Source organism: Oryctolagus cuniculus, chromosome 3 (genome assembly GCF_051225735.1).
Source record: "Oryctolagus cuniculus isolate XC-2025 breed Fujian yellow rabbit chromosome 3, ASM5122573v1, whole genome shotgun sequence".
NCBI lineage: Eukaryota > Metazoa > Chordata > Mammalia > Lagomorpha > Leporidae > Oryctolagus > Oryctolagus cuniculus.
Genome location: NC_142869.1, coordinates 43,235,646 through 43,248,297, shown reverse-complemented (window position 1 = coordinate 43,248,297; position 12,652 = coordinate 43,235,646). Strand labels below are relative to the sequence as shown.

The 12,652-nt window shown below is 44.0% G+C and overlaps 1 protein-coding gene across 10 annotated transcripts in view; it reads right to left on the bottom strand.

Moving 5' to 3' along the window:
• ANKRD44 (ankyrin repeat domain 44) overlaps window positions 1-12,652 on the bottom strand; it is a 356,403-nt gene that overhangs the window by 26,456 nt on the left and 317,295 nt on the right. For all 10 annotated transcript variants that reach the window (XM_089330137.1, XM_051849306.3, XM_089330134.1 and 7 more), the window contains one exon: window positions 2,602-2,803. In XM_089330137.1, the coding sequence (XP_089186263.1) occupies window positions 2,602-2,803 (202 nt within the window). The remainder of the gene's footprint in view (window positions 1-2,601; window positions 2,804-12,652) is intronic.

Sequence of the window (12,652 nt, the reverse complement as noted above, 5' to 3'; positions counted from 1 at the left end):
CCAAGTGAGTCCAGAAGTGGGCAGGAACTTGGGCCACAATGTGTTAACCTTGATGAGCTGGGGCGGGAACACAGGGACACACCCTGTATGCACCTGGCCAGTTGCTTCTGTTAGGAATTGGTGGTGCCACATGGGCTGGGAAGTGAACCTCTTGTGATGGCAGTACCTGGGGGGAGGCTCTATTCTCAGCGTGTTAAATGAACCCCCTAAAAAGCCTTACAAAAGACATGGATTTCCAGTCAGGGAGTAAGATGGGAACAAATATGTTTAAAATTCTAAACATGACCTTCTCTCCCCTCTGAATAATAACAACACCATAAAGTACATTGAATTTGCCTCGTTATGGATGTGGAGAGAGAAGGGAATAGACAAAGCTATGTTCAGTTGTTAAAGGATCTGCTAAGAACAGTGTTTTACAGTTCTTTTTATTGTCCGCCGGTCATCAGAGGCTGCTAATTTAACCAGGACACAGTTTTCAGGGACAATGCATATTAGAATTAGCTCACATTCATCCACATCACTCAAATGAACAATAAGAAAAATGCCACATTTTGCAGACTAGTGCATTCGGCTCATTCTTTGCACCAATACATTTATGTATCTCAGGAGGAAATTTTGGGGATTGGAGTGCAGGTAATATACTGCTGTTTTGTTTTTGCTTGTACAATTATACTAAATCTGTTACCACTGGCAAAATATGCAAGGAGTTGAATGTATGCCTGAGAGGAAATGATGAGCAAAGGACTGGCAGCTAAATACTACAGGTGATGGGTTTGGAAAGTGGAGGAACTGTGTATTTCACCCGTTCCTCTTTGCGTTCAATCTGATATTTTTAAATATTCAGAATCATTCCAAGGATATTTAATTTTTACTAAACATAAGGAGAAGAAAAAATCATCTAACTCAAATCACTCACCAAGCATGCTGAATAGCAAAGTAATTTCTGCAATTAGGCTTGTCTTTGGTACAGATGTCTACTCTTAGCTAACGGTCTTCAGATAGATTTAAGTTCCCCTGACAGTAAAAGCACAGCCAAACTCGGGTTCTCATTGGCTGCCCATATACTACATTTTTCTCAATTGTTGTTTAGTAAAAAGATGCTATTTTCCTTCGCTGCACCCTGCCAGGTCCAGCTTTGTCTCAGTCTCTCCCTGGCTGTGAGTGACAGCTGTTTTTCAAAGACCACATCTGTCACTGCACTCATCTACGCCAAAACCTCGGGCACCTGTCTTAGCTCTTGTTCCTCATGGTAGTCTGAGGACTTGAAACAACAACAGAAAGATCTGGCGTCTCGAGTGAGTTGAAAAGACTCAACAGGGAGGATAAGCAGGTCCTCCCTGCACTGTCAGATTCTGCAGGGCAGACATCTTGTCAACAGTCAGAAGGCAGTCTCCATAGCAGGGGGAGCTCCAAATGGAGAGAGTCGCCTTGACCACTGGGGGGCTCCATTGGACCACACCTATGTCACAGTGGCAAAGGACTGCTCAAGGACTGTTCCTCACCGATTACCTATTTAGAAGGGTGGTTTTCCACAATAGAAACAAGCTCTTTGTAATGATCAGGTATTACACAAGAACTAAAGTACTATCCTTGTTTTAATCACGGGCAGCTAACATAAAAAAGGAGAACGAAATCTGAACTTCATAATACTATGAGAATGTCTACGAACAAGACTAAAGTAATGGAAAATAGGAATTTATAATGTAACCATAGCAACCATTACTGGCCCAATGATTAATTTCCAGGTAATTATACAGGGTTTTCAATCTCTGTGTTGTTTTTCTGTAGCAGCTTGGAAATTCAAGATGGAAATATTTCTGCCAGGTCCATCATGCTGAGAAAATTTCCCCAAGCAATAAGAATCATAAAGTCTTTGACAATCTTCACTCCTTTGCTTTAATATACCTATTATTTCACTGTGTTACAACTACTTTCCTTATAGGAATGGCATCTACTACCTCATCAAGGGCTGTTATCACTGGATTTCCTGAACTACCTTCCTACTCATATGTGTGCACTTATCTAGAAGTGCCTCCACACAGTTTTTCACATGCATTGGGTAACATCCCTAGAAAAGAGAAATTCCTTACTTTTAGCAGTAAACATGTATTTTCTTTAAAAGCAAAAAAGTCTCTATGTGTATTTCTGATGCATCAAGAATTAGCTCAAAAGCCAAGAAGCATCACTGAGGCTGGCAGGATGCTGTACTAATTAAAGTATCGTCTGATGACTCCTTATATGAAAGAGCTTTGAAATACGAATTGTTATGCTTCAAATGCTGTTTGATTTTGATGAACTGACTCTACGTAAATTATTCTGAAAATTGTGCCACACCTTGTGGTAGACTTTGGCCAACAGTTCTGAACGCTTTTTTGAGTTAAGAAAGAGGGCCAGGGGCTGCTTGGTCAGAGACCACAGCAATCACCTTCAAAGGGATAGCATATGAAAAGCACTTGGAGGCATGTAGGTAAATCTCATGTAGGAAAACTAAATACCTGTATTTTAAAAATCAGAATGAAAGAAGATGCTACCATCCTTTTATTCAAACTTATGAGTGTGCCACAAAACTAGGGTAACCAGATTCTTGGCAAGATGACCTACCTGAGGCATGAAGTGGGGTTCTTTTGGTTACATTGTCTTTCACAAAGATGGATGCACCCTGATTGACAAGTGCTTCTACACATTCTGTGTGTCCCTTAAAGGCGGCCAGATCCAGAGCGGTGCGGCCTTTCTCATCCCTGATGTCCAGGTCCACCAGAGACTGCAGAAGAACTTCCAGGGCTTGGTGGTGCCCGTTGTATGCCTGCATAGAAGAGACCAATGGCCCACATGCTCCCGCACCTCGGGGCCCACACCAATCCTCCCAAGGAGCTGAGCCTCTGAGGTCACAGACCAAGGCCACCCCCACAGGCACACCAGACAGACAGTTGGGATAATGATTGAAACTGGCAAACTGGACAGCCAGACGGAGAGACGGTGATGCACAAACTTCACAGTTACCCATCGATTCCTCCTTGCTCTTGCTCTTGTCAATAAACGTGCTCCAAAAGCACTGAGTGCATTGACACATGCTTATACCTATTGACCTGGAAATCTAATATACAATAGCAGCTGAATGACTATATCTGTCACTTCAGCCCTAAACATACTAACTTAATCATAAATTTTTTTCAGGAGTCCTTTCTGTTAGCAACCCTGGGAAAATAAGCTATAAAAACATTGTGGACTTTGGGATTTAACAGAGGCACATAGATCCATTTAGAGTCTAACACTTTACTAATTCCCTTCCATGTGACCTTAGGCCAGTTCCTTAATTTCAGTTAGAGCTTGTTTCCTCATCTGTCACATGAGAGCAATAGATGCCGTCTCCTCAAGTTGCTGTAAGGACAAAGAGATTAAATGGAATAGACTTTGCATAATATCTGTATGTAGTTGATGCTTCTCTCCTTTATTTCCTCCACTGATTATAATAAAAACAGACTCAATTATGGGAATACCCTACCACTAGCACCAAGTTCAGACCTATGATGAGGTCTCCTACTATGTCAAGATGAACAGGCTTCATACCTTTAGACAACAAAATTAAAAACCCGAACATTTTTATTTAGTCCAAAAGGTAAAAAAAAAAAAAAAAAAAAAGTATCCACACACACAAAAAGGCAAAGGACACAAAACAGAAGAGAGTATAGTTATTTGGTGGGGAGGGAGGATCAGTGCGGCAGGAAGGTAAGGAGAGAAAAGGAGAGAAACGGCCCGTCCCCAGTGTCTGCAGGATGTCAGTTTCCTCCTGTGCCACCTGGGCTTTTTATTTTTCCACAGCAGCTCTTAAACCAAGCATAATTTATTAGGGAAAAAAAAAGCTTAGCACAGAAAAAGGACCAATTCCCTTCTTATACAAGGAGCTCTTAGAAACAATTTTTAAAATAGTAAAGTGCATGAAAAGAAAACTCACAGAAATAGAAGTATACAAGGCCAATAGATAAATGAAAATGTGGACATTTTTAAAGTGCTTTTTTTCAACTACCAGATTGGCAATGATTAAAAAGCTTATCATGTCCAGTATTAGTGAAGACTGTGAAAAAAGTGATTTTAGATTTGGTGTGACATTTGTAGAAGGTGATTTAACAAAATCTACCAAAATTTGTAAAAAAAGAAACTGAAGTTTCAGGTAGTACATACAACATGACCTCGTTTATGTAAAAAGCAAACACATCCATGCATGCACATTTATGCCTATACATACTTCTATAGACATAGAACATATTTAGAAGGCTACAAAGAAACCTTTAATGGTGGTTATCTCTGGAACTAGAGGGTGGATAATAACATGGACTTATTTCACCTCTTTTAAAAAAAAGTTTGAATGCTTTCTTTTGAATAGATGTTAACAATAACAAAAACTACATTTGAAGAGTCCACAGAAATTAAGAGTCATGATAAATGTTTTTTAAATTTCCATTATGTTATTTTTGTTTATGAGTATGGTTGTGATGCTACACATTAAGCACATCAATTACACGGTTACATTCTATATAACATTTGGTCAACAATGGACAGCATGTTGGATGGAATAGACTAGTGTGTGGCAGACTACACAATCTACGTATGTGTATGTATGCTCTATGATGTCTGCACAATGATGAAACCACATAGGTGCCGGCGCTGTAGCTTAGCAGGTAAAGCCGCCACCTGCAGTGCCAGCATCCCATATGGGTGTGGGTTCAAGTCCTGGCTGCTCCACTTTTGATCCAGCTCTCTGCTATGGCCTGGGAAAGCAGTGGAACATGGCCCAAGTCTTGGGCCCCTGCACCCACAAGGCAGACTTGGAAGAAGCTCCTGGCTTCAGATAGGCACTGCTCTGGCTGTTGCGGCCATTTGTGGAATGAACCAGTGGATGGAAGACCTCTCTCTCTCTGCCTCTCTGTAACTCTGCCTTTCAAATAAATAAATCAATCTTAGGCCGGCGCCACGGCTCACTAGGCTAATCCTCCGCCTTGTGGTGCCAGCACACCGGGTTCATTCTCCAATGGCTGCCGCGCACCGCGCTGATCCGATGGCAGGAGCCAGGTGCTTCTCCTGGTCTCCCATGGGGTGCAGGGCCCAAGCACTTGGGCCATCCTCCACTGCACTCCCTGGCCACAGCAGAGAGCTGGCCTGGAAGAGGGGCAACCGGGACAGAATCCGGCACCCCGACCGGGACTAGAACCCGATGTGCCGGTGTCGCTAGGCGGAGGATTAGCCTAGTGAGCCGCGGCGCCGGCCTATAAATAAATCTTAAAAAGAAGGAAGGAAGGAAGGAAGGAAGGAAGGAAGGAAGGAAGGAAGGAGGGAGGGAGGGAGGGAGGGAGGGAGGGAGGGAGGGAAGGAAGGAAGGAAGGAAGGAAGGAAGGAAGGAAGGAAGGACGGACCTAGTAGTATGTTCTCAGCATGTATCCCCTCTGGTTAGTGATATACGATTGCATATAACAAGTAGTCTAATAATTCATATGGTGAAGAATCCCAAATTTACATTCCAGTCCTAACTTTTCCCTTTAATTCTAGACTTTATATAGAACTGTCTATTGCTATCTCCAATTCTTAACCCCCCCTGCCAAATACGCTCCATCTGTAACTTCCCCATCTCAGTAAATGGCAACTTTCTTCTTCTAGCTGTTCAGGCCCCAGACTTTGGAGTCATCTTTGTCTTCCCTCTTCTTAACCCTGTGTTGTAGCCCTGAACAAGGACTCTGGGACAACAGGGTAGGTCAGCACACCCTGGCATCTCCTGGTACAGGGCTGTGTCCAATCAGAGGAATGGACACCACTGCTAACTCACAAAGAGGGGTCATTCATTCTCAGGTATCTGGCTGGAAAACAATTACCCAACTCTTGTTCTAATTCATACAAAGGCGTTGTTACTAACAGCAACCCTCAATGCCACTTCCAAGGCATCGTCATCTCTACTCTTTCCTTAACATAAATCGAGAATCTCTCCATTTCTCATTATCCATATTCCCCACCTTGTTCCACCAGGAACAAGGAAGCACAGGCTTCCTCTCTCATCCTGGTCCCCTGTAACCTCTTACTGATACAGCCACCAGATGAAATCCTTTAAAACCCACATAGGATCATGTCACGCCTTGCTTAAAACGAGCCTATGGCTTCTTCCCTGTCGACAACAAAATCCAAAATTTCCCATGGTGACCTATCAGACCCTCAGGATCTGGCCTTTCACCACAGTCACCCTCACTCACTCTGTTCCTGCCTCCAGTTGAATGCACACATCCCCTCCTCTAGGCTCTAACAGCTGCCCTCCATTGCCTCTGCCTGGAAAGCCCTCCGGGCAGAGAGTCAACACAGCTTTCCTGGTACTTTTGCTCAGATTTCATTTTATCATAGTGGCTTCACAGAGCAGCCCATGTGACACGGCCTCCACCCTCTATCACATATATCCCAGTCACTTTCCACCCCTGACCTCCAGGTCACCTTTCCTACCTGGTACCTGTTATGTCTGAAGGGATGTTAAGTGGGCTATTCATTGCTGATGCTAGAATCATGCCTGGCACAAAGTAGACATTCAACAATTACTGATATACAAAAGAATGAATACAGTTGTTATTTCATTAGTATTAATGGTAGAAATGAATTTTTTTTAAAGATTTATAAATTTTACTTCAAAGTCAGAGTTACACAGAGAGAAGAGACGCAGGGAGGGAGGGAGGGAGGGAGGGAGGGAGAGAGAGAGGTCTTCCATCCAATGGTTCACTCCCCAATTGGCTGCAATGGCCAGAACTGCGCCGATCCAAAGCCAGGAGCCAGGAGCTTCTTCCGGGTCTCCCACATGGGTGCAGGGGCCCAAGGATTTGGACCATGTTCCACTGCTTTCCCAGGCCATAGCAGAGAGCTGGATCAGAAGTGGAGCAGCCGGGACTTGAACCGGCACCCATATGGGATGCCGGCGCTTCAGGCCAGGGTGTTAACCTGCTGCCCCATAGCGCCGGCCCCAGAAATAAATTTTTTGACATAACATGTATTGAGGGCTTTTTATGTGCTGGAAAGTATTCTGAGCACTTTATCATCTATTTTGATCTTTGAAAACATTCTTTTTATAGACAAAAAAAAAAAACACAAAGCAAGCAACATTAATTAACCTGCTCAATTAGCTTTGTCATGTTGCTAATACATGATAAAGTCAGAATCTGAACCCAGTATCTATGACCACTAAAACTCATAGTTTTAGGTGCCGTCTTACAATTTCTTTCTAATAATTCTACTTAACTGATTTTCAAACTAAATATTTTTCTCATTTTGTGTGATAAACAACAAATATTAAATCAGAAACCTAATCCCATCTTCTAGAAGGCTCAACCCAGAGGTAACGTGACTTGAACAGAAACGAAGCAAGAATATACCTGTGGGACCAACTTCTAGACTACTGCTCTTTCACTTCACACACTGCCTCTCCTGAGACATTAAAATAAATTCCTGCATGTTCAACTTTCAGATCTATATCAGCTATGCAAAGAATAACTACGTAGGACAGTAAGCTTTAATAGAACCTAAATCCTGAAGCTACAGCTAACTTTGAGTACTTGCTGTATCATGTGGTGCTGGACAGGCGTCACCTCCTTTAATTTTTATCATATCCATGATTATCCCCACTTTAGCTATGAGGACACAGAAGGCTTCCATGGTTATACAGCCTGATGTGGAAGAAACAGGCTTGGAAGGTAGATCAGGCTGACCCCACAGCCAGGGCCTTTCAGGAGCGTACAGGGAAGGGTACAATGTGGCTGTAAGGTATATGCTCCCTTGACGTTTTATTATTGGAAATTTCAGTCATACACAAAGAAGAAAGAATTTCCACAAAGCCTTCACCTAGTCCCAGCAATTATCAACTCAAGACATAGATGACTTTAAGCTGACTTAGAAAACTTATCCTCGGGCACAGGGCTATGGGAGTAGCAGCCTCCACTTCAGGGTGGACACTTGTCAACTGTACTTTGGTCTGGAGTCTATAGATTTGAAAAATACACAGATACATAATACCTTCTCCCTTTTATATTGCAATGGCAATCACTATTTAGTGGAAATCTTGACTTCATACCAAGTGGAAATGAACCCATTAGATAACAGCAAGTTCTAGATGCTATTTGCAAATGCTGGCTCCTGGGGCGGCGCTATGGTGCAGTAGGTTAAGCTTCTGCCTGTGACACTGGCATACCATATGGGTGCCGGTTTGTGTCCTGGCTGTTCCTCTTCCCATCCAGCTCTCTGCTAATGGCCTGGGAAAGCAGCAGAAGATGGCCCAAGGGCTTAGGCCCCTGCACCCATGTGGGAGACACAGAAGCAGCTCCTGGCTCCTGGCTTTGGATCAGCCCAGCTCTGGCCATTGTGGCCATTTGGGGAGTGAGCCAGTGAATGTAAGACCTCTCTCTGCCTCTCCCTCTCTCTGTAAGTCTACTTTTCAAATACATAAATAAATCTTAAAAAAAAAAAAAAGCTGACTCCTTCAGTGCCAGGTACTATTATACAAGGAGAATAACCATTTTAATTTCTGTCAGTGTGACTAAGCCTAGGAAAATGGAATTAGCAACTTAAAATGCATGTGTAGAGACAAAACACAATGGCTAACATTAGATAAACAGTACAGAGAAGACACGTGGGAAAGGAGAAACACAGGCAGGAAGGGGGCAGGTGGAAAGGAGTTAGCACTGCCCAGAGCAAGAGTCACATCGCAGCACAAGGGCTTAGGTTAGACTCTGAGTCAAGAGCTTATCCCCTGCTAAAGTCTCTGCACTTTTCCCTTTAATCCTCACAACGAAAAATAAACCTATTAGCAAGTGTTAAAGAGGCTTAATAGTCAGATAAAATGAAATAAATCCTACTGGTAATTAGGAAAAGTGTATGATTTCAATTCATGCATTCTTCTATCTTGGCATTTGAAAGTTCTCTTAAAGAGAATGGCAGAAAGGCCAGATTTACCTATAGAAATCCCCTTCAGCCCTCAAATTTTACCAAGCATAGAGTAAAAACTTTACCAGAAGACTTTAAAACATTTAAAATGTATCTTAGGAAAATACCTTTCCTAAAAAAAACTCATTAGGTAACTTAAATATTTCTTAAACAAGATTAATGTTTCCAAGTCTTTTAAGATAGAAACTAAGGGCCACGAGGGGAAAGAACTGGGATTTCAACAGAATCCATGAAAACAACGGCCCATCTGGAAATTTCGACAGCTGGAGCCTTTCATTTGCATAACCTTGTTTTTTAATTTAATTTTTTAAGTGGATGAAAGGCTTATGAAATTCACTGGGCTGATAACCCTGGAGACTTGAATCACTCAGCCAGGAAACAGCAGCTCAGGGCGGGCTGAGTTTCTTGCGGCAGCCAAGGTTTGGGGGCATCCAGTTCCATTCCGTCGCTAGAATGCTGCCACCTAACAAACTGTGTGCCTGGGGTTTTATCAAGTTAATTGCTATTAAGGCTCCTAGAGAGATGCGATGCGAATGTTTGTAGGTTTCTAAAAGCAAATATTTTTTAAAAGCATTAAAGCGTATAGAATAAAATAACTTTAGGATGAATCCAGTGCCACCACCCTAGTCAAAGGCATCATCACCATCTCTCGCCTGGGTGCCTTGCTTTGACCTTTTCTCCTTTATAATTCAAACTCAACATGGAAGCTAAAGTGAGTTTAAAACAAACAAACAAACAAACAAAAGTTCTATCATGTCTTTTGTCTCTTCAAAAACCCTCCACAGAATTTCCTGTTTTACTCAGAGTGAAAGTCGAGTTCTTAACACAAGGCGCTGGGAGATCTGCAGCTCTCTCTCCCACTCCTCCCCAGTATATCAGACCTCAACCTTGGCCGCTATGGCTCACTACCCTGCTGCAGCCACGGTGGCCTCTTCACTCTTCTGTGGACTTGCAAACTATACTCTCACCCCTGCAACTCTGCACTTCTTCCCAGAACACTCTTCCATCAGATATCAGAGGCAGGGGCTCGTAAGGCCTCTGTCCAAAGTGAGATTCTCTGCCTGCCACCTCAACAGTCTCTGTCTCACTGATCCCATTTCCCTGTCCCTGCAGCACCTGCAGTACTCACTACTGTCCCCCGTGCTATATAAGCACTTGCCTATCGTCTCTCCTAGAGTGGAAACTCTACAAAGACAGAGGTGGGGTTTCTTTACTGTAATATCTTCAGCTCCTGGAAGACTGTTGGCACTACTCACAGTCAGTGTATATCAAAGGACAGAATGATTTTAACGTGAATAATGATGGCGATGAAGCTGATGACTGCGGGGATGTGCTCGGCACTGTCCCAGTTGCTTTACACACAGAAGTTCTGCCACCCTCCATGGTCCTGGGACGAGGTACTGCCATTCTCCTTGTATTATGAGTGGGGAAACTGAGACACAAAAGAGTAGAGGCTTGCACTAAAATTATATAACAAAGAATTACATAGATGAATGTATTGGATGGGTCTCTAGGATCCTTAACAAACTCATTGCCTTTAATTTCCAGGTGGGGAAATCATGTCCAGCTGAGTTGCTAGTGAGAAGAGTAGCAGCTGGGACCTCTTCTCTGTCCTTCTTGGGCCCTGCCAGCTGCAGGACTACCAAAGCCCAGTTCTTTCTAGTGATGCCACCACCCTGATCCTAGTTTTTATAATGCTTGTTTTATTTTCATCTACTTGAAAGGCAGAGCAACAGAGAGATAGAGAGAGAGAGAGAGAGAGAGAGAGAGATATTGATTGATTTCACCCACTGGTTCACTCTCCAAATGCCCCCAACAGCAAGGGCAGGGCCACGCTGAAGCCAGGAGCCCAGAACTCCATCAGTGTCTCCTATTGGGGTGGCAGGGGCCCAAAGACTTTAGCAATTACTTGCTGCCTCCCAGGATGCATTAGCAGGAAACTGGATCAGAAGCAGAGTAGCTGGGACTTAAACTGGCACTCTGCTTTGGGAGGCTGGTGTCCCAAGCAGTGGCTTAACTTGCTGCACCGCAACACCTGCCCCACACCATGACTTTAGATAACTAGAAACCCATGGAGCTTAGAAGAGCACCTGTGGGACCAGTGTTGTGGCATAATGGGTAAAGCCACTGTCTGCGATGCCAGCATCCCATATGGGGTGCCAATTCCAGCTCTGCTGGACCACTTCTGATCCAGTTCCCTGTTAATGCACCTGGGAAGGCCCAAGTGCTTGATCCCCTGTACCCATGTGGGAGACCTAGATGAACCTCCTGGCCTTGGCCTGGCTCAGCCTTGGTCATTGCAGCTACATGGGGAGTGAACAAATGGATGGAAGACTTTCTCTCTCTCTTTCTCTCTCTCTCTCTCCCTCCCTCCCTCCCCCCCTTCCTCTCTCTCCCTCTGTAAAACTGCCCTTCAAATAAATAAATAAATAAATAAATAAATACTTTTACGAAAAAGAACACCTATGCAGAATAAGCACTCAACAATACTTTTTGGGAAGAAAAACGAATGAGTGATGAAAGCATTTTTAGAAGCAAAGAAAGTTTCTTCTCAGATCAATGTCAGGTGTGGTGATGTAATCAAACCCACTTGACAAGGGCATGAAACTTCGGAAACAGCCTCCACACGGGGCCCCCCAGGTACAAGAGTGCTTTGTCTGCGAGCAGTCAGCTTTGGGCAACCCCCTTGGGCATAGCAGGGTGGGGGGGCAGGAATCCTAGACAGCAGCCTGTACGAAGAGCCAACAGGTGTACACCTTACACAGGCACATATCCCACTATTCACCCAATTTTTACACTTGAAGTCCACTTACAGGAAAGACCTGATGGACTCAAAGGACTCACAGGACTCAAAGATGTGTGTGGGAGACTGTTCTGTGTGCGTGTGTGTTGTGTGTGTGCATGTGTAGTGGACGCCCGAGTCAGGGGCAACAGGTGTGCTGGCTGCTGGCAAGTATGTAGGAAGACAGACTGTGAAGGGAGGGCTCCGGGCAGTGACTGGCTTGGTGTATTCCAAACCTAGTGAGATGGCCTTGTCCTGTCTCTTGCCTGAATTCCAATGAATAAAATACTCCTCTTGGAGCAGGCATTGTGGCACAATGGGTTAAGCTGCCACCTGGGATGCATATCAGAGTGCAGGTTCAAGTTCAGGCTACTGGACTTCAACCAGTCTCCTGCTAATGCATCTCTGGAGGCAACGGGTGATGGTTCAAGTGCTTTGGCCCCTACCACCTACTTGGGAGACCTGGATAGGGTTCTGGACTCCTGGCCTTGGCCTAGCCCAGCATTTGTAAAGTGAACTAGGAGATAGAAAATCTCTCTCTCTATATATATATATCGCTCTGCCTTTCAAGTAGATGAAAATAAATAAAGAAATATTAAAAGCCCATTCCTCTCTACAAGCTCTCCTCGTGATTTTTCAACTGAATGACACTGAAGTCCTTGTGCATGCATGGTAGAAAGTGAAAGGTCAAAGCAAGTAAGCCCCTCCTATTCTTCCCAGCATCATACCCCAGGAATTTTCTAAGCAAAAATGCACCCATACACTCTCTTCATGTCCCTGAAGCAAATGCTTACAAGCCAGAAGCTCCTGGGACAGGTGGGCTGATTGTAGCTGGTGTGGATGCCTGTCAACAGGCTTCCTGGGGAACAGGTGCTGATCAAAACGGTCAACAGGACACAGTCTGGGGCAGTGGTG